The sequence below is a fragment of the Macrosteles quadrilineatus genome, unplaced genomic scaffold, assembly GCF_028750875.1.
Source record: "Macrosteles quadrilineatus isolate MER2022 unplaced genomic scaffold, UCM_ALF_1.0 Scaffold_58__1_contigs__length_771172, whole genome shotgun sequence".
Taxonomy (NCBI): Eukaryota; Metazoa; Arthropoda; class Insecta; order Hemiptera; family Cicadellidae; genus Macrosteles; species Macrosteles quadrilineatus.
This window is the reverse complement of record NW_026542651.1, coordinates 414,704-437,827: the sequence shown is the minus strand read 5'-3', so window position 1 is coordinate 437,827 and position 23,124 is coordinate 414,704. Positions and strand designations below refer to the sequence as shown.

At 34.4% G+C, this 23,124-nt stretch overlaps 1 protein-coding gene across 1 annotated transcript; it reads right to left on the bottom strand.

The window, feature by feature from the left end:
- Positions 1 to 4,240: 4,240 nt before the first annotated feature.
- Positions 4,241 to 9,667, bottom strand: LOC128981932 (uncharacterized). The gene is made up of 3 exons (XM_054400926.1): positions 9,124 to 9,667; positions 6,024 to 8,605; positions 4,241 to 4,359 (listed from the first exon to the last, which is right to left on the bottom strand). The coding sequence occupies exons 2-3, from the start codon at positions 8,596 to 8,598 to the stop codon at positions 4,241 to 4,243; spliced, it is 2,694 nt and encodes an 897-aa protein (XP_054256901.1). The 5' UTR covers positions 8,599 to 8,605; positions 9,124 to 9,667.
- Positions 9,668 to 23,124: the final 13,457 nt, after the last annotated feature.

The window sequence follows — 23,124 nt, the reverse complement described above, 5'->3', positions numbered from 1 at the left end:
ATTGCATGATCTCATCATACAAAGAAGTCAGTCATTATGTCTCAGGAAATACAAAAAACATTTTGCAATTAAAACTTGTCATGTTAGTGCAAAATATAAACTTAGTTCCAGATCATAACATATGTTGTAAACAAAATATTTACATTTATTTACAAAACTAAAACTGCCCACGATGGCACGACATGCCGGGCAGGTGATCAGCAATGGAATGTCAGTTTCCCCGATATCACCATTTGCCAGAATGACTCTGTGAAACATCTCCTGCCCTACGAGGTCCATGGCACAGGTACCGCATAACACGACATGGCCACAGGGACTGCACAACTTTGTTGGTTTCTTTATTGTACATATTTGGCACGCGGATCTCAATCTTCTGCTAGCTGTTCGCTGTCGTCTATAGTCGGCAGACATCGTATCAAATGTGCACGCCGCTGCCTCACATCTTATACAGGCATGAACTCCTCTACAAACTGGGTAGGGAAATCCAAGTAATCACTGTATGGATTGACCAATACAGCCAATGCGGGTGCTTCTTCAGTAAATAATTGAAAACATACAAATAATTTAATACAAGAGCATTTGAATATACTAAGTACCTAGAATTAATTGTAAAGACATTAATAATTAATTGCTCCTCTGTTAAAAGTGCAGCAATTTTGAACCGAATAGGTAATGGTTATTTTTAAAAACCAGCAAAACTTTAGACTATGTGCATTTCCATTTCGGTACTTGATAAGATGTTAAATCAATTTAATTAACGTTAGGCTTATCGTATAAAGAGTGCTTCAGTTAGCTTAAAATAAATTTGCTAAGTTTGATAAAAATATATATCCATAAACAAGGAAACTTTATTTTACAATATTCTCCTTAAAAAATAAAGGATCGTAATTAATCGTATTTTATGTATTTATGTAGCACCTACGATTAATGGGCCTATCAATGTCAGTTAAATGTTTGAATTTGTGTATTTATTGTGTGCGTGTGTCATCGATGTCTTAGTTTTTGTAACCCCGCATTTACGGTGAAAGTTGTAGGTTGTTAACCTTAACATCATTTGGATTACTTGACGAGGTATTGTACCATAATATTATAGTTTGTTATCTGGATTTTTAACACGTTTAAGTGTTAAGCCCAAATAACATATACAATACCGGTATTTGATCTAAGAAAAGTAGTTTTTTTTTTTATTAACATAAAAACTAAAAGAGATACGAAGTAAGTGTGAATTACAAAGTTGTTAGGAATTTTAAAACATATAAAATGACTTGAAACATGTTGACATTTAACAATTTTGTACAGTAAACTTTTGCAAATTTTCAAAAATTAATTTCTTTGGAATTTTTTATTCAAAACCGTTCCTTTGTAGCATTTCACAGTAAAGCTAAATTCATGACGAATAAGTAAACTCAACCAGAGAAGGGCTAAGTGTATTGGTATAGGAAACAAAGAGTAATGAAAACATATTTATTTCCCTAAGAAACTTCCGCAATTTTGAAACGGAAAATGATAATTAATTTATGCTTTCGCCAAAATGTTTGTCTATCAAATACCTTTAAAATTATGTATAACATGACCCATGTAACATTATCACATTCGCCACTTAAAATCTCTACAAAAACTGAGTTGCATTATTTCTTTCAAATGAGGATTCTGAATACTTTTACTATGCCCTTGTACTGTTTTAGAAAAAAAAACATGAGCGCGAAAATTACCTTCGACCACGCCGAAGTTGCACAACTCCACATCATCACAGTTCTTACCCCTCCTGTCCGTGGCTGGTGGTGTTGGGTTCTTTATGCGGTGGGACGCTGCGTTCAGGAAATCCGCTAGAGAGATCCTTCCCTCCACTATTTTCTGCTGCAGTTTCTTTATATTGCTGTCCTGAAGCAGCAGTTTTTTTCTCTTGCCCTGTCACACTCCATTCCCTGTTGCAGCTGAGAATAATAATTTATTTCCATTACGGAAATCACCATCAACCCTCTTGTAACAAAGTATTTTTAAACATTACTAATATTTAAAATTAGAATTTTCAAAAGCATTAATTAAGTATTGACATAACAAAAAAATGTGTATATTGCTTATTAGTAGCAAGATTAAAATAATTTACCCGATCCAATCCGGGAGCACAATTAAGTAAAAAGATTTTAAAAAACACTTTGAAAAGAATTTATTTTAACAATTGATTCGTTTTACAAAAAGACAAATACAACCAATGTTTTCAAACTATTTTGGAAGTCATCATTTGGGTTGAAAGCAGTATTGAAATTTTGTAAAATAAATGTGAGGGGGCACTTGTTTGACATTAAGGGTTTCAAAAAAGAATTAACATTTAAAAATACCTAGTAGTGTTTGCATTACCTGTTGGGAAAAAATCGCCTTAATTTTTTAATGAAATAAATATCACTTATTTGATTTTTATTACTTATAACGCATACCCCAAAAATCCCAAGTGTTCCCTCCGGCCTTGATGCATCTTTTGATGTTTAGGTTCAACGATTTCTGTCAGTTATTCGTCCTGTTAGTCTGACGGGAGTATGTTTTATCTATGGTCTGACCGTAAACTGGGAAAGCTTGAGGTGTTACCTTCGCAATCCATTCGCCTTTGAAATATCTGTTACACCAGAAGCATCTTTACCACTCTGAAAATTTAAAATATTCCACAGGTTTTGTGTTTATTTTAAAGAAGTTCTTATTTAATAGGCCATTTATAGTTATTCAATTTCATGGTTCAGTGTGTGTGAATATACATTTGTAACGCCTTGCAGTTATGTCAAGCACTACTGACGAAAAACATATTGTAACAAACAGATTCTGAATTTAGCTTTCTTTCATAACTTGGTTTTTGTAACTATTTTTATTTGAACAATAAATCAAAAATAACATTATTTTAAAAACCCCTTGAAAAATTGGGTGTTTAGTTAATGTATTTCATCTACGAACACACAAGTGCCAATGATTTTCCAGTTGATAAACAGTAATAATAGAGGTCAATGTTGATAAGTCCAAGGTTATATGCTTACATACAAATGAGAAAAGCCTCTTTTTCAGGCTAATTACTCTAACAGACGCTTAGCCTTCGTGCGGTATGCAGTAGCGGTTGACTCAACTAGTTGTTCGATCACTTGCAATGCCTCGGGCATGCGGTAGTGTGGGAGAAGGGCAGTGGCTATCAAATGTTTGGCGACGTCACATCCGCCTTGTTCCATGTGCTTCAATACCAATTTCCTTGATTTTCTATCAATCGCGATATTAGTAAACAATAAAATATCTTTATTTTGGTATTCTTATGATCATGTTTTTATAATAACTGTAAAGATAAATAGAGTTATAATTATAATAGAATAGTTCCGTACTAAGGAAAATAGCTAGTGTTTTACCATTGTTTTTTCTTTATTTTCTACAAAGCAGAATTATTTGCAACACTTGAGATGCAAGCGACAGCCCAAGTCCGAGGTTGCAGATAGTACATCCACCCCTAAAGTAAATGTTTACAAACTCCATTCAAACGTTTGTATTGAAAAACGTAACCGTTTTCTGAAACTTTTAAAATTAAATGTCAGCTGAATTATTTGCTGAAATGCAAGCAATAGCCCATATCCAAGGATGTAAATATTTTCGCTATTCTCATTTAAACTTTTGTATTGAGAATTTCCTTCTTCAAATCATAGTTTTAGATTTTTAGAGATGAAACTTGGTGTTTTAAATTAAATTAAATTCCTTTTGTTTGGCCGAATGCTGGAAACATAAATTGATTATTCCGCCCGGTTTTCCACATACTTCTCCCTTTTATGCCCCTTTCTTAAGTACATGTTTACATTTGTGTACTTCCCCTCCAATCCAAATCTTCCTTCTCACAAGCTTATGGGGTGAAGTATATTGAATTTTTCTGGGAGGTTTGTCTTGTGTTTTTTCATTGTCAGGATTTATTGAGGTGTCTATGGTAACATTTCTTGTTGTTGTAAGGTTTGGTTTTAATTGGGTTGCTGACTTTGAATTGTCTTCATCTGAAAGGAGGAGGTCCTCTACTAATTTATCGTATTGATCACTTAGTTTAGTTTTCTGTTTTTCTTTCTGGAGGCATAGCTTGTTTCACAGCAATATTTGCGGTTCTCTTAATAATAGCTACCTGGTTTTTAAGAGGTAAAGGCTGCGCACTCTTGCATACCCATGGTTCTGAAGCAGCTTTTGGATCCAGCAAACTTTTCAACCCCTCGGGATCTGGACACTCCGTTAGTAGATCTCAGCTCTTAAGATCTGAAGACACCAATGGCTCTGCTAGGTGGACGATTGCTGGATCTTCAACTATCCCCGTCTCTGTCAATACCAAAGTAGCAGCTGCCTCAAACTCCATCGCTTGCCCTGAACAGAATGAGACTTTACACTAATGCGGGTGTCAGATAAGTGATGGACTTTATCATTCCATAGCAACCTTTTATAGCTTTGTTGTAGGGAGGGGGTAATGCTTCACCATACATTTAATTAAAGAAGTTGCAATTGTTTAGATACAATATGCATTACTTTGCAAACATCTGCTTAGGAAAGTTTTTTCATTCTCGTATGTGTAAATTTTATACGTAATTCAAAATGGCATGGTTTAAAGCAATAATCTTTGAGAAGTGTACAACGAAATATTTTGATTCTAAGGATAACACTCCTATGAGTCCAGCATTGACAGCATCGACCATAAAAGTACGATATTCCATTAAATCCTGTTGGAGAGACGCATTATATATTCGGTCTTAAAATATCTGAGATATTGTTTCTTCACAAAAAAGACCAAATCGAAATATGCATCCAAAAAAAGGAGAGCCATGGACTGCTAGGTCAAAGAAACTATCACATACACCATCCATATTGTAAATCAGCTTGTTGATCTGCATTGTAGGTAGCGAAAGGAACATAAACCACTAAATGATATATTCCCCGCTCTGAGTTCTTTTCGCCTTGAATTTACTATCAGTTTTAATCATCGTCTAAAGTTAAGGATAACACTCCTATGAGTCCAGCATTGACAGCATCGACCATAAAAGTACGATATTCCATTAAATCCTCTTGGAGAGACGCATTATATTCGGTCTTAAAATATCGGAGATAATGTTTCTTCACAAAAAAGACCAATTCGAAATATGCATCCAAAAAAAGGAGAGCCATGGACTGCTAGGTCAAAGAAACTATCACATGGGTCGTTTCAAAAATTCGGTCACATTTGGACGTTGACTTTTTAGGAAATTAAACATGATAGAATGGTTAGTTTTTTAATTGCTAATGAATGTTTATGGCTCCCCCAGTATGTTACAGAAGTGAGCACACATAATTTTCAACTTAACCATAGTTAAGCCATAAAAAAAAAAATCACTTTTGTAGGGAGTGAAGTAAAAGTGTAGGGAGTGAGAAATAATGGCGTTTTGATTTTTAAATGTTTATTTCCAACATATTTTACTGCTACAAAAATTATGAATGAGCTTGAAAATTATTGCTAAGAGTAAGTGTAACATCACAAATAAGTCCAGTCTTGTAATTCAGTCTTAAAGTGAGCAAAATATATATATTTATTTATTGAACACATAAATTAACTGGCTAATTATATTTAAATATATAAATGAGTTTCATTCAGCTTGAAAATGAACAAACTATACCGGTAGCCTAATTTATATTGACAAAACAAAATACATTGGCTGGCTTGTTTTAAAATTATTATTTAGCATTTAAATGTAAAGTCACAAGCGAGTTTTGTATTTTCAGTCTTTAGTAACAAAACATTCATTATGGTCTTAACACAATGAATTGGCTGTCTTTTTAACAACAACTGAAGTTAATTTAAATTTAACACTTCTTTGCTAAAAGTTGTAGGTAGATTCATAAGTTAATATAACTCACAAACTAAAACTACTTTACCAGAATACAATTTTTGAATAAAAATTCAAAATAAGTACGGTACGGTATTGTAGTACGTTTTCACTTTTCACAAATATTAATGTCTTCATCAAAACAGTAAACCTCTTTTCTTTTGGTCATTATAATACGAGGTAGGGGAAGTATTGCGACTACATCTTCTAGTTTTACAGCACATTCGTCGTTTTCTTTCACTATAAATTGTTTGCGTGAGTGTTCAAAGCTTCTTAGACCGTTTACCCATAGTGAACCATTTTTCTGGTCAAGCTTCTCTACACTGCAAACGTATCGAAACGATTTATTCCCAAAACCACTGAATTGAACCAAGGCAAAACTTCCAGGGGCTGGTGTTTCAGTGGTTGACATATTTAATGTCGTTGATTGCATCTTGGCGACCTCAATTTGAGGCTGGGTAGAAGGCCCCGGATGAAGTATTTCATCGTTCAAAATCTCGCAGTCCACATCTACTATTTGGGTTGGAGAATGAATGTCCTCAGATATAACTCCAGAAAGATCATGAGTCCCCAGAAGATGCTTTTTGCAGTCAAAACAATGGAAGCAGCTTAATGTTCTCATTTTGAGTTCCTTTGGGTTGTCTTTTAGGAAAACAATCTGGTGGGTCTTCATGGTTCCTTTAAATGGAGGAAGAGATTGTGGAATCATTTGCTTGATAGCTTTAATATCATCTTCATGGACAACACAAAGTACTATATTTCGAGTATTTTCCTGCAGGACCTCAACCAATCTTGGCAGGCTATCAATGTCATGTCCTTGTGCAACAACTGTGTCAGCTGTCCTCTTCAAACAGCCGCCGATTCCATCAGGAGCTCCCTTCCCGTGACCAGCAGCTGAATAGTTCCATGTTGCCACAGAAATGTGGTCAAATGATGCAGTTATGGCACTACCCAGTAAATAGAATATAGTGCGATTTCTGTACTGAGTGGCTGGGCTATCTGAGAGGAAGTGAACAGCCTTGATTTTGGGAACAGTGTTTTTAATCATCTGAAAAACGGGCTGTAGATGAGCCCAGACTGCATGAGGCCCATGGTCTAAACTTTGCGATAAAGTGCACATGGATTTTGAAGATACTTGGCTGTAAGCATCTTTTTTAAAGTAAATTTCACAAGTGTGGAGTGTAATTTGTTTGCGACTTCCACCAAAATGAAACGACTGTACCTCTGAAGCGTATTTAAGTGAATAATTTTCACTATAATCCATGTGGATTAGTATTTCTTCTTCGTTCAGCCTCTTCTTAAGGAATCTAAGGGCTCGAAATTGGTGTGAAATGATGCCTTCATGGAATAAGAACTTAGGAAATTCTTTTTCAAACAAGTTAATGGCTTCTAAGGCTGTCATTGTTACAGTTTCTTTAACTGTGTGTTTGGTTTGCTTTTCTACACCATTTTTATTTTTGTATGTTTCCATTTTGTTTACCCATCTACGGAAACAAACTTCTGATGATCCATCAAATAATAAGTAGGGAACCATAAGATCTTTACAATTAGTGCAAGTTCTTTGCAAACATGACGGGTTTTGGCTGTCGCAGCACACAAGGTTAACAAGATCACTAGGCTGAGAATGGCCAATTATGTTAGCTTTGAATAAGCTTGAAGTTAGTAGCTCCATGTTTGCATGGATTGTGCACATACATGTGTCCCTTTCGTTTTGTTTGCGAGAAACGATCCAAAATGGTCTTAGCTTTGTGAAGGTGGTGTAGCTTATTTTGTAATCAACCTGCTTACAGAAGAGGGTGTGAAGCTTTTTAAGAGAACTTGAAAGAATTCGTTTTTGTTTTTTTACCTTTTTCTTTGTAATACAGTCCTTTTTCCCGGGACATAACTTTGAATGTTCATCATCCTCAAGAAATGTTTGCACGTCTTGTTTAACCTTATCACTTATCTTCAACATTTTTGTTCGCATTACGGAATTATTCGTAAGTAAAACACGTTTTTTCCTAAACACTTTTTCTGATATAGATCTCAAGCCTGATAGAAGACGATATTTTTTAAAAGTTTTGGTGTTCCCGCATACAATTTGTCCAAATTTTCTTTTTTCTTTTTTCAAAAGAAGTCCATTGAAACTTTCATGTAGCTGGCGTTTACAGATTTCACCGAAAAGTAGACGTCTCCTAACTTCTTTCTTGTCTCCAGATTTCATTATCCGAGCCACAATCTTACCCGGAGAATTCTTGTCAGTGCTTTTACTTATTTGATGTTTTAACCTAAAAAACTTTTGACGCCATTTGTTTGATAGTTTCTGTAATTCTTTATTCTTTTTCTTAAGTTTCACGTTGTCTCTTGCTACTTTAGCCCTATTTTTCTTCACTTTCTTTCTCCCAGATTTCCGTCGAGATTGAAGTAGGCCTAAGTTGTCTGGTATGGGAGCTTGGACATCGTTGTCACTTTCAGGAGGAGTGTTACTTGCCAAAAAGCTGACTGCCTTCCCTTGTGTTTTTTTCCTCTCGTAAGATCTTTTAGCCCTCTCCCTCCATGCCTTACGTTGAGCCTTCAGATCCCTTACGCTTGTGATGTCCTTCACTAATTTTACCTGACCTTTCTTCTTCTTCGTGGCATACTTTTTTCTTTCTTTTTCTCGTTCTATTTCTAGCAGTATCGGATCATTTTTTATTCTTTCTCGTCTTCTTTTTGCAGCTTCCTTCCAGTATGCCTTCATCTCAGCCTGGCTCCGTTTTCTTCGAGGACTCATGACTAACCTGGAATTAATGACTTTGTTAACATTTTGTATAAAGTTATATTAATTTTTTTCATAATACAGGCTTTTTTATTAGGCCATATTATTTAATCATCCATTAGTAATATGAATTATTTTAATTAAGTATGCATTCAATTTATTTTGAGTTCCCTTATTTTTTTTTATTTTTTTTACCATATCATCCCCTCACACTCTTACAAAGAAACACCATTTTTTCATAGGCCTAATTAACTAAGCCGGTAAATGGAAATACACAAGTTGTAAATACGTTTTATCAACATTTAATCAACAATTTTATTCAAAAATTGCAAAAAATCTCACTCCCTACAAGAAATTTTCACTCCCTACAATTTAGAAATCAGTGAACATTGTAGGGAGTGAATGAGTAGGGAGTGAGGTTTTTACCTTTCAAGGTCATTACAGACTAGTCAACAATAGAAACTGGCTATTATGAAATGTTATCAATAAATGAGCAATTAACTGCACTTATTGTGTATTGTATAGTTATATTTCACTTACCAGTACGAAAATGCATCAAGAGTAGGTAGTGAGGGTCAAAAAAACCACGCATTTACTTGACTTTCCAGTGACTTCAGTAAATCTCACATGGAATGGTCTAGAAAAGTGAAACAAACCTTACAGACGCCATATTAGATCAGGGTTGCCAATAGCACTGAAACTGCATGAAAATTTCCCTTCTCTGTCAGTTGAAAATAATTATTGAACTTTTTGTAGGGAGTGATATTAAACTGTGTGACACACTTGAAACGAACGAAAAAGTTGACTTGCATTAGTCTAATTTATTTTTCAAAGGCTTATATTAATTCTAGACATAACATTGTTCCATAATATCTCAGTTTTAAGCTTCCAATATATATGTTCCACGAATAAGAGGTTATGAAAGTTACTTACCTCTAGCCAGTGACAGTAGTAGGGAGTGAGAAATCAGCACTTTAGTATTTTTTCCTGGATTCCCTGGTTGCTGTTTTCACCAATATACCCATGGTACTTCAACATCCTTATGGGTAGATCATAATAAAAATTTTAGATAAGAAACCCTGTGTTATTTGACCCTAATATTTTCCATTGACATAAATGAGACCGAATTTTTGAAATGACCCACATACACCATCCATATTGTAAATCAGCTTGTTGATCTGCATTGTAGGTAGCGATAAGAGAATGATATTACACAGTTTAAGCTCTGCTTTTATACATAACAGTGGAAGAGAAGGGGTTGTGAAGGGGGGGATGTGGTGGATGCAGCAAGTTTTGCAACGTTTGATGATTTTTTTAAGATGCGCTTTACTACGTTTGAAACTGCTTTTAAATATTATTTTATTATGTGCATTTTATATGCGATTCATAAATGGCATGGTTTAAAGCAGTAATCTTTAAGAAGTGGGTGGATGGCAGGGTCGAGCAAAGTCTGAAGTTCGTGGTTGGCTAGGTAAAATCTTGTCAATCACAACAACACGTGAGGTGCTTGGTGTTGGATATCAAATACAAGATTTTTTCTTAGATGGCTTATGTTTGGGAGTAAATGGCTTTTCTGAAAAGTTAATAGGAGATAGTAAGGAGAGAATTAAGGGAGAAAGAAGCACGGATAGAGGGGACTTATTTATTTGATTTTTGGACGATGAGGTAGAAGACGAGGGCGATGAAGATGAGGATCCAGAAGACGAGGAAGACAATGACCAAGAAGAAGAAGGCTATAATGAAGAAGACGATTGTAGACTGTGGCTTCGAAGCGTCAGCAGAAGAAGATCCAGGCTCTACAGAAGATTGAGCAGAACATGTAGATTTCTTCTTGATTTCGTCAGACAAAGCACGCTGTGGCTTCAAACTCTTAGCAGAAGAAGAAGATGATCCCGGCTCGACAATGTCTTGGACGTACGGTTGTATTGAAACCCTGGTGACAAGGGTTTCAACATATGTTGAAGATTTCTTCTTCTTGGTATCACCAGTCAACGCCTACTGAAGTTTGGATCTTTTGATCCCAGCCATGGGATCAAAACTAGTTCTAGTTAACTCCCTTCATGGGTTTAGTAACCTTCCTCAAGCAGGGATTCATGGCTTTTCTGCAGGCTGGCAACAGAATGATGTTATTAACCAATATGCTCTCACATTTATACTATCGGTGGGGTGTACTCGGGATGGTCATGTCTCTCGGTAATTTCAGACGGAACCTGTAATTTCCTTCTTTTAAAATGGCTTCACCGTTTAGTGTCACAGTAGAATTTCGAATTTACGGTTTTTGGGTAGCCTATCAATTCTTGTTTTTTTTCGCTTGAATTTATGGTGGACGACATGGTCGAGCAAAGCCTGACGTTCGTGGATGGCTAGGTAAAATCTTGTCTATCACAACAACACGTGAGGTGCTTGGTGTTGGATCAGAAATACAAGATTTTTCCTTAGCCTGAGTTCATAATCTTAACCTGAGCCTCATGCTTAATAAACTCAGCAATTATCGTAAAAACGATAATTGAAATAATATAAACGATAAATAATATAATATAAACGATAATTTTGAAAATATATACTGTCATATTTACCCATTCGTGCAGAATATTTATTTTTAACTCATTCAGACAACCTTGGCCCAATAACAATACCATCCATCTACAACACACATCGTTGGAAAACAATATCTTTCGTTACCTCTTCTGTTTATAATGGGTTTAAATAGGCTACTTGATATGGAGTGATGTCATACATTGAGGATATATTTCCGTAAACCCCTATCTACGTGACGTACATTTCCTGCCAGCAAAAACTCTTATGGTAATGTAGGAAATTCCAGTTAACAGTTTCCATCAGGTATCAGGGTGTAAGATGCTGTGAATTTTTTTTTATCTTCCACCTTACAAAGTTTTATGTTGCTTGCAGATTCAGCTTCAATGTTATCGTTGTATGTTTCCCTTGTTACCCTCTACGTCATCCACAAATTTGGAAATACGTTTTTTTTCTTACGTTGGGAGGTGGTGGGTAGTTTTGAATTGTTTTTAATATCATAATCTGTTGACGTTTGATTTTTTAACTGGCTTACATTTTAACAAACAGCATTCTACCTTTTCCGCTCTTTGAATAGTATGGAATTATCTCTCTTTACACATTTGGGGGTTCGAGTCATCGCTCTTATTTCACCCAGCAAAACCAAATCCAAAATATTTGTTCCCTCGTTTTTGAAGTAAGTAATCTAAATTTTTGCTGTCGAAGTGTACCTGCAGTATTCATCTGGTGTGAAGTTGTGTATTCACTGTTTGGCACAACATCCTTCCACCGTGCATGTCCGGATTTTCGTATCAACCTCCTCAGCCACTTCATTCAATAAAAACGGCCCCCTGGAAAATAAACAAAGTCTTTAGCATGATACCTAAGTTTTACTATACATTTAGGGGTTTCAATGCTTATTAATTTGACATTAAAATAAAGATAATTAAACCATTAAAATGTGTAAAAGAAATTATTCTATCTACTAATCCTGTATTAAAATTACCTTCATCCTCAAAAATCTTCAATTGACTTTGGTCTTTCTTTGACCTAGGTCTTTTTCACTAGGCCTAGTCATATTTTACTCTTATTTACTTGTTACTTGGTACTTTGAGCATTTTAACTTACCCAAATCAGCAAAATGTCAGCATTGTCTTCTTCACCTCCAACAACAGGGGCATGTTCGATAAGCGTATCAATTACTTCAACAGGAATGTCCAAGAGTTCTTCACCGTTCCGTAAGATATCTACCTAAAGTATAAAAGTTTTGTTTAGGCCTATTTCCATTCACTATGCTATTAGGTTACAGGTAAATTGTAATACAATAGTTCTAAGATTTGTATAGGGAAGCGTGCACAATGTTTGCATACTAATCAACAAACCCTGTGTTGAAATGAAGGTTTAATATAGCCTATAGGCTATGTTAGGCGCAATAATTTATTAAATATTGTTTTGTCAGTGACAGACGACAGCTGAATTTGCAATCAGTTTTGTAAGAAAATCTGTGTTGTAACCTTACAAAGCAAAATACTTTAAAACTCAATATTGACTATTAATAGTAGTAATATCAAACAGAAAAGTGGCTGAAAAGTATATTTGAAGGGAGTAAGTTAAGGACCCTTTTGTAGCTGATGTAGAGGTTTACGAAAATCATATTTAAATCATATATACTGTACAAACTGACTTATTGTTGCAATTTTATATACATAACTAGATGTTAAATTATTGCAGAAAAATTCTGAAAAACCATTGTTGATCACAATTATGTATAGAGTATTTTAAACATTTTATTTAAATTTGAATATATACATCATGGTTATTCATAAATTTGCAATCATTCGTGGACTAAAACTTTGTGACGTGTTTGTCAGTTTTATTGATAAATAGTCAACATAATTTAGGTTTTCGGATGGCTCTGTGGATGCTAGGATGCTACCGTGAGATCGGAGAATGTTTTCTGTTTTGTTATTAAGCCAGCGAGGTTACCGTGCTCGAGACGTCTGCACGGTTCGGAGGTATTGAGTCGAATGTCTCTACAAACCGCCGCAGTGGAGCTCGTCCAGACAGTGGCCAGTGCGCATGCGCCGCTCCCCTACCTCTCCTCTTGACTCACTCTGGCGGTAAAAACAGAGTTTCGATGTGCGTTAGAGAAAGAGCACCGAGAATATAGGAAACCGCGAGTGTCTGGTACTACTGTACGTTCCTGATTTGACGGAAAAGTAAAACTGTAACGTGTGTGGAATACATCGTTACAACTTCTTCAAGGTCAGAATCTAAGTCAACCGTTGCTATAGATTCTATAAGTTTCATCCCTGTTGATCCCAGCCCTGCTCAGTTACGTTTTGATTTGTTCAGTCGGGAGACCTCCTCCTAAACTACGCTATTCACCCTGCCATTTACCAGCTGTGCCATACTTTCCTCATCTACCATTTCGTAAACTCTATCCCCGATATTGATTAGGATGACATAGATTTGACCTCTATAATCACTATCAATAATATCACAACCAATAACAGGTACCCCGGTGAGTTAATTACGGTCAAATCGTACAATTATACAAGACCGGACCTGGGTCTCACTTGTCTCTTGTCCCTCAAAACCGTAAGGGATCTCAACAGCAATTCCTGTTGGTACTATTACCAGCTGGTGGGGGTAAATTCTTAATCGGTTAGTGGGCCGGGGAGGTGAGGTCTACTTCTGAACTACCGAGTGTCGCATATTTTGGGATTTTAATATTGTTTTCGTATATTTCATGTGGTGAAATCCTGAGGTCTATGTAGACTCCTTTCCATTATTTCATTGTTATTATTCTAGACGGAACAAGCATATTTCAACTATTATTTAAGTTTATACTATTAATAACTTTATAAATTAGATTTTACTTAAATTTTACGTAAACAATGTACCGTATAATGCTTCAAGAATATATATATTCGTATTCTATGTATTATACATATTGTGGAAATAAATCTGATTTGATTTGACAATGCATGTTTTTGTCTTTTAATTAGGTTCATAGACCTATATTTATTCATATTTGCAAATAATGCAGCTTCATAGTCTTGGAAAGTGATTTCATTTTCAACCACGTTTCGCTGAACACCTTTTGCACGTTTTCCCCCTTAGCACTAATTCAACATACATTATGGAATAAAGTTTGCTTCTCAATCCTAAATACTTTTTAAGAGCAATTCCTCCAAACTCATCTTTCAACTTGCCTACCTGCTTTTTATAATTTCTGAATAAAACATGGGTGTGTTTTATTTCACTACTAACAACACATCTAAGTTCTGCCTAATTTTCTCATACACATCATCACGCATGATATTAAACACACAACTATCAGTGTCCATGTAGTTAAGTTCTAAGTTTTCGGAACAAAAAATCTTAGCAAAGATTTGATAGTGATACTTGTATATCAATTTCTTAGATAGTTCTAAAACATTAAGACCTATATATATATATAGGTTTACACAATTTTACTTTGGGTTTTCCCAAGAGTACCACTACTAATTCGCTTGAGAATATGGTTCTATCAATAAAGTTTTGCTTTGATTTTAATTTTCTTTGTCTACTAGTGTTGTTACAAACCAATCACATGATTAATCTATTATAAAAATTCTCCAGGTTTTTACCGAAAAATAAACTAACTAAAACATTTCTTTTTGAAATTATTTTTAGCAGCTGCTAATAATTAAATTTTTTTCCAATGTATTTCGATAACCAATTTGACTGACAAAACTTGATTACTCTACGGATTTTTAATCAAGTCAATCCATTTTTCAAAGCCTGTTTAAAATTTGGCGAATGTATAATATAATTACTTTTATTTTCTATAGTAGTTAACAATTTTTCAAATTTTCCTTTTGGTGGTTTCTTTTTTTTCTGCCCAAAAAGGAAAATGTGAATGTTTCTCATGTAAACATGAAGGATATTCTAGATCAACGTCCAATATAAAACCAGTTTCGTTAGTATTTTTGGTTTATAAAATATTATCTTGTAAGTACTCTTATTCGTACACCACTCAAAATCTTTTACAATATACCTCGAGACATTGCGTAGCCATACAAATTATTCACATCGAAATGCATTAAAAATGAATATTTACCGTCACATTTCTCTTGCTGAGTAAGATTTGTCTTAACATACTTATTTTTTATTTCTTTTTGAAATTATTTTTAGCAGTTGCTCTTAATTCTGTATTTTTTCCAATGTATTTTGATAACCAATTTGACTCAAAAAACTTGATTGTTCTATGGATTTAAAAAAAAAACGATCCATTTTCAAAGCCTGTTTTAAATTTTTTGAATGTATAATAACATTACTTTTATTTTCTAAAGTAGTTAAGTAACAATTTTTCAAATTTTCCTTTTGGTGGTTTCTTTTTTTTCTGCCCAGAGAGGAAAATGTGAATGTTTCTCATGTAAAACTGAAAGTTATTCTAGATCAACGTCCAATATAAAACCAGTTTCGTTAGTATTTTTGATTAGTAAAATAGTTTTTTGTAAGTAATTAATCTCTTCATTCGTACACCACTCAAAACATACAAGCATGGTACTATTAAAACTGATTTATTTTAAGTTTATAAATGTTATAAGTTTATCTTTATCAAACGAGGCGTACACTTTATCACAAATTTTGTACTCATCAATGATTAATAACAATAATGTTATTGTTAAAATTAATTTTGCAATATTCAAAAAAGCTGGGGTAATCTAAATGTCCTTATCCATTTGGGAGGTGAACTGTTTGTTCTCTGCACTTTGCAGCAATTCAATCAACACGATTGGATCAATACTACTAGTCTCATATGATGTCTTGTTGCATATGATACGGTGCTGTGAGATTTTCCTCTTCAGCTCGGAGAGTCGCTTTGTCTGGTCGAATGGTAAGTCTGCGCCAGCGCTGACAACTGTGACAGCATCAGCGAATTCGGAAATTTTGTTCTCTGTTGTTTAACTATTATGTACATGTCATATACTATTTTTTATGTACATAGATTTCACAATAACATTGCACTTAATAAATTTGTACTCATCAATTTTTTCATTAATTTTGTCAATTACAAAAGGTTTGCAATATTCAAAAAAGCTGGGGTAATCTAAATGTCCTTATCCATGTGGGAGGTGATCTATATATTCCGAATATACTTAAATTCTTTCTATGATATACCTTGAGACATTGTGTAGCCATACAAATTATTCACATCAAAATGCATTAGAAATGAAGATTTACCATCATATTTCTCATGCTGAGTAGAATTTATTTTAACATACATATTTTTGGCTTCAATTGTACCATATTGTAAAATATTTAACAGATTTAAAGTTGAGTTGAGCAAAACCTGTAATGGTAATGCAAGGATGGCTTCAGCCAATCAGAATTCATCTCTTGTAGAATGTTCTAGAAGCTGATCTTCCTCGTATATAAACCCTGTGACCACATGTCTCTTTCTTAGTTCGTTGCTGTTTTAACTGTAATAAGTTAAATGTTTCAGTGGTATCTTTTTATATAACGTGTTTATTTGAACCCCAATTTGGGTGAGTAAATATATTTTTATTATAATTAGATCTAAATTAATCTTGCCTTTCCAACCAATGCGATCATTTAAAATAATTAAAACCTTTTTTTAACATGAAATAGTTAAACCTTAGAACTTGCCCAAACATAAAAGTTTAATTCTGTATTGTATATAAATTTGGCTTTAAAAGAGTTTAAATTGAAAATCTAGAAAGTATTAAATCTATTGTTTGTTTTCAAGGTTTTTATTCTTATACTTCTATTTTGGTACGAATTCATGTATTTGGAAATGAGGATTTAATAAACCAAAGCATTACTCTATTTGCATGAAGTTTTTTATGAATCCCGAAGAAAAACATTTTAGTTAATTTCAATTTTAAGTTGTATTGCTTAAAGTAGGAACAAGCGTTACACTAAATCGTTTTGTACACTGTGTAATGCCACATCTTATGCCTTTTTCTAGCATAAGATAGATTTCATAATCTAGTATAAGATCTACGGTTATGTTTGTCCTTTTAAGACATTCATCCCACAACACATGCATCCCATAACAAACCGGGTGTATTATATGGACATTATAATTTGTAATAGAAACAGCTCTAAAATTTTAAAAACATCAGTTCAAATTAGTACATCGGTTAGCAAATTAGGTTGGGATATGATCCTATTTTTTGGATATTAAAAGTATCCCATACATTTCTAGCATGTTCATATTGCTGCTGAGTAATATCTGAATTAGTAAATGAACTGTAAAACTGCTGAATTGGAGGAAAACATTTTACATCTAATTTTTCCCAGACTGTCTTGTACTCATATCAGAACGTACCTTTTTTGGTTACAAGATCTATTTTGTCATTTCCAAAATGGGAAACAGTTTCTTTAAATTTCTGTTTTGTTAAATTCTTTGCCAGTGAGTCTAAACTACTGTTCATAAATCTAAAAGTATCTATGTATCAAATTTAAAACTTTGGTCATATCTTTTAGCTTAGTGAAATATATTTCTCTTCTGTGCTTAGTATAACTGTAATATTATAATTATCGATATTAAAATTTTGGTTATGCTTAAATCATGTATGAAATCAGGGCATTCAAATTGTAAATGATAATTGTTATGAGCCGCACCTCTGAATTTACCAGTTAAATGGCTATGGTCTTTAACCTTGATATCATCCTGATAAAAGTCAAGTTCGCGTGTATGACATTTAGTTGATGAATTAAATTGATCTATTTCCTCGGATGGCAAATCCCGCATCGGTAATTTCCTATCATAAATTTCTTTAATTTTTAAAGCTTCCTCTTTGAATTTTTCAACAAACACTCTGGCAGCATCAGAACCTCGATACACCACTAGATCATATTTTAAATATAGCGTGTTTACTATGTAATAAGAAAATGACATCGGTACATATTTAGTTTTAAGACAGTACTTGACTTATATTTTCTAGCAATATTTTTTAAATTAAATAAGCAAGTTTTCGGATGTTCACAAGTTGCCTTATCACACACTGAACATTGTCTTTCTTTTAGCATGGCATTTTTTTCAAAGTCCGCATAGCATAAAAAAGTGACAGGTGTTTTGTTCTTAAAGTTAGTGAATCTTAGTTTAATTTCTTCCGAATTAAACTATCATGGACTACCGGTTTATGTTTATCATGGACCGATTTTTTTGTAAAACTAATAAGGAAACTTATACATATGAAAATTTTCCCATGATGTATAGTTACTTGTTAACAGACAAGTCTTTCAAAATTACCTTTATAGTACACATAATGCATAGTTGTATAATCCTTAAACAAAAGTAAGACTCTATGATCCATTTTTTGTATCTATTATATTTCACTATTCTGTGAGCATTCCCATCAGTAATAAACTTTGCATAACTGAAATTAATCGTCAGTATTTTAAACATTTATGACAGCTTTTTTAGACGCAATATCTGGGGGTTGGGAAATGTGTTTACGGCCCTGCAGAGGGTTGCAACTGTTTATCCTAAGTTCTATACTAGATATTTCATTTAAAGTCCATCCTGATCTACATCCCATAACATTACTTTCACCTTTCACTATCTTTTGAAAAACATCATTGTAATACACTTCTAAGTCAGTTGACGTAAGTATGGGTTCATTTTTAGCGAATTTCCCATATAGGGAATAAGCTATTACCGTAGTACTCATGGTAAGACCTGGACGCGGGACCAATTTTTTTTTTCGTTTTGAGGTCCCTAGAGGCCAAAAACACCATCCGTTCAAATTCATATATATATATATATATATATATATATTTATATATATATATATATATATATGTGTCCGTCAGCACGATAACTCAAGCAAAAATGATCCGATTTTGATGAAATTTGGTACAAACGTGTAAACCTACGTTTATTCGAACGAGTTCGCGATCCAGCATGATCGGACCATGGGAACGGGTGTTTACGGGGGGTTTTATGGGGTAAAAATAGGTTTTTCCCATTTTTGACCCAAAAAACTTAAAATTTTGCAATTTATTTCCAAACCATTTTGTAGAGCTTAAAAAAACAAATAATTTAGTATATTGAAGCGTTATTATGCGCCTAACGGTTACGGAGAAAATTCAAAAAAATTGTAAATTTAAAATTCCCATGTTATTCTTATGGAGAATAAGTAAACGGTTGTAGTTTGCTTGTTTATGAACATATTTTGATCAAATTTGGAAAATGTTTTTATTTCTTACTAACTATTAACATTTTACAAAAAAAAAACAATTTTACCCTCCCTGATGCAGCAAACCTAAGTACTTGTTAAACTAATTCTATTTAAATCGGGAATAAATGTTATATTTTTAAGTAGACATTTCAGTGTAAATCCAATCAGTCAAATGGAAATTCGCTTAGTCTGCAGGTTTGCTGCGGCGGGGGTATTATTTTTAAAGTTTAATTCACATTTCTCAGTCTCTAAACTATTTTTTATGTACATAGATTTCACAATGACATTACACTTTATTAATTTGTACTCATCAACTTTTTCATCAATTTTGTCAATTACAAAAGGTTTGCAATATAAAAAAAAACTGGGGTAATCTAAATGTCCTTGTCCATTTGGGAGGTGAAATGTTTGTTCTCTTCACTTAGCAGCAGATTCAATCAACACGATTGGATCATAGCCGATTACGTTCATTAAGTTTCGCGAACTTTTAAAACGATTGTCTCTGTTGCGACACCATATATCACACACGCGTCTTTTAGTTTATAATCCACTTTGTGACGCCAAACTAGCTAAATAAAACTACACAGTTATTTTTCTGTTTACTGACAATTGTTGCGGCGCTGTGAGATTTTCCTCTTCAGCTCGGAAAGTCGCTTTGTCTGGTCGATTGATAAGTCTGGGCCAGCGCTGACAACTGTGACGGCATCAGCGTATTCGGAAAACTCCGCCTGCTTGTGGTGATCTTCCTGCAGTACAGAAACTTGATTCTATAAGTAATCTCATCCCGCTTGGTTATCTGAAATAAATCAAACAAATAATTAGTGGAAATGAATTATTATGAATATTGATCAAATTGTATTTTAGATTTTTCTAATACTATACATACAAATTTAAATATAATTATATCATTTTTCTATATGATAAATATATTTATTACAAATTATCAAATTTCAACCGCAGTATTTTTGTCTGTTTATATTTTATTTATGGTTGTTAAGTTACATTTCTACTCAATTAAATGCAATTTCTATCAGGGATATTATTTATATTAATAATATCTTACACTAGTTATTCCAAATAATCCATAACATGTTTATCACTAATATTGTTATTATTTAGCATTATTCGTTGCAACATGTGTTGTGAGAACAGTTTATTTCATAACACCTGTTAATTTCTATTAATTATAATCATATGTTTATTTGTTATTCTATGTTTGTAAAAAGGTAAATAAAGTTAGTTGAGTTTGAGTTATGACTTAAAACAGTGCATCCACTTAATTCTTAGGAAAATAGTACATGGTGGCAGCGGTGGGATCAATTGATTCTACAAAACTTAGATTGCCGGGGTCCGTTTTAAATTTAACGTATTTGCGTTCGCCTTTCTCAAGCCCGAGCTTTATCATTTTGAACTTGTCCTCTAGTCGAGCCAACTCTGTGTTACATTTATTGAACAGAGCCGCATTGAAGCGTATCCGGCCTGATACACCATCCCCTTCCTCAAAAATGCCTACATTGAGAGATGCCCTGCCTTCCTGGTGAATCGGTGGTATGGGCAGATTTCCTAAGAAATCGGGAGTTGCGTCACTTCCATCTGGGATTAGTATTTCTGGTAGAAGGTTGAACTCCTGGGGAGGATTCGGATTTCTGGCATTTAGAACTAAAGTCATTGTTGAATAAGGGCACAACTGCGTTTCGTAGACGTTGTGCGTCTCTGCATCGACTGGACCAAAGGTACCAGCGGGAATGACGTTTCCTTCCTCGTCTTCATATTCTGGGCGGGGCACAAAGATATCAGGTATGTTTACTTTTACCTCTTGGTTTCCAGGAGTGATCGTATTACTCAACTGGCTGCAATATTCGTATATGGGCCCAGGAACAAAGTACTCTGCAGGCAGTACATCTTGTGCACGCGCATCTTGTCCAGGTACAGGTCGTTGACCGTCATCAAAGACGGAATCCAGGATTGACGTCTGTAGTATGTTATTCATGCAATGAAGAAGGCATGTCTCTTGTTAGTCGAGGGTTTAGACCCTGTAATACGCCGTACGTCTCGCTACATAGGGTAGGGAACCCAGAGAAGTCAAAATTCTGGGCGTACTCTTGATTCAGAGCCACACCTGACGTAAACGGGGTAGTGTCGTACAGGGGAGCGTCACTGGGAGGTTCTTCAGTCATTGCCTTGGCGGGGATAACGGCAGAATCTTTCTTCGCTGGTTGATCCTTCTTTTTCCAGTCGCTCGCTCTTTTGTAGTTCCTCTTCTGTCTTGATTTGTCCTTCGTGGGATCGGGAGGGATGTATTCCTCGGACGCGTCAGCCCAATTTGTAGCTCTTGATATGTTAAATTCGTAAGCCCTCCTTTCGTCACGATCGTTGAATGCTCGGGGATAACCACCGGTACCTCTACTATTGTAGCTTCGCCCTCTGGGCGGGAAAGATTGGCCTCTGCCACTCATAATGAGAAAAAGTTTTAAATTTACTAAGTAAAAATCAAACAGAACCATACAACCGTCCAAAGAGAAATATACACAAACCAAGCTGGTTGAAGAACTTTCAAACTTAAAAGGGAGGATGTTGTGAGAACAGTTTATTTCATAACACCTGTTAATTTCTATTAATTATAATCATATGTTTATTTGTTATTCTATGTTTGTAAAAAGGTAAATAAAGTTAGTTGAGTTTGAGTTATGACATAAAACAGTGCATCCACTTAATTCTTAGTAAAATAGTACATGGTGGCAGCGGTGGGATCAATTGATTCTACAAAATTTAGATTGCCGGGGTCCGTTTTAAATTTAACGTATTTGCGTTCGCCTTTCTCAAGCCCGAGCTTTATCATTTACGATCAGCTGGTTCCAACTGGTTTTTTTGTTTTTGTTTGGGTTCCAAACAAAGTGTTTACATATTTCATGTAGAACCTTGGAGACATATTCTTTTCCAAAGTTTTGTTTAACGTTGTTATTCATTACTTCGTTAATACTCCATTGAGGAACTGGAGTTTTCGCATTCGGTTGCTTTTTATGTTGCGGTAGTTAGTGGTGTACATTCTTTCAATGCTAATATTTTTCTTCTTTTATAATTGTTTTCCAAAAAATTTATAATTATGTTTTTTTATTCATTTCTCTCCTGAGTGGGGGTTTTCTTTGGAGCATTGCATAAGAAATGTCATTACTTTTTTAATAGTCTGCAAACACATCACAGATGGTATTTCAAACTATGTGACAAATTATTTAGTAAACTTCAGTTATAGGCCTAGAATAATACAATCTTTGTAACCACTTACTTCAGAAATTATTGAATACTCCTTGCTGACTTGACGGATGGCTGTTTCCAAAATCTCCAAAATATCGACTCCTACTTTAATGGTTTTGAAATCTTCTTTTGTCAGTTCTACAGGAAGTGGATCTTCTGGCTTTTCATCCATCAAAGTTATTGCATACTTCTGCTCGATAAGCCGTTTCATTATGTAGACAGCCGTACTCCATCTAGTCGGTTCCTTCTGGATCAGCCGGTGCTCCGGAAGTCTCAATTGTTTTTGCAGTGTGTTTAATAATTTAGTGTTCTTACCATACTTCTTGAAACTTCCAACGAGCTTTTTGGTCTTCTTAACCACATTGAAGATTTTTGGGTGGTCCATACACCCATCTTTAATTTGCTATGTGCGTTTGCCAAATGCAAACTCCACCAAATATCCTATAGCAGTACAATAATTCCTTTTTTACTAATTGCAGCTTTCCATCTTGTTGGCACAAACTTTCCCACAACTCTGTGGTTAATATAAATTATTTATTTATGATTTTGTTCTTAGCATCAATTCAATCAA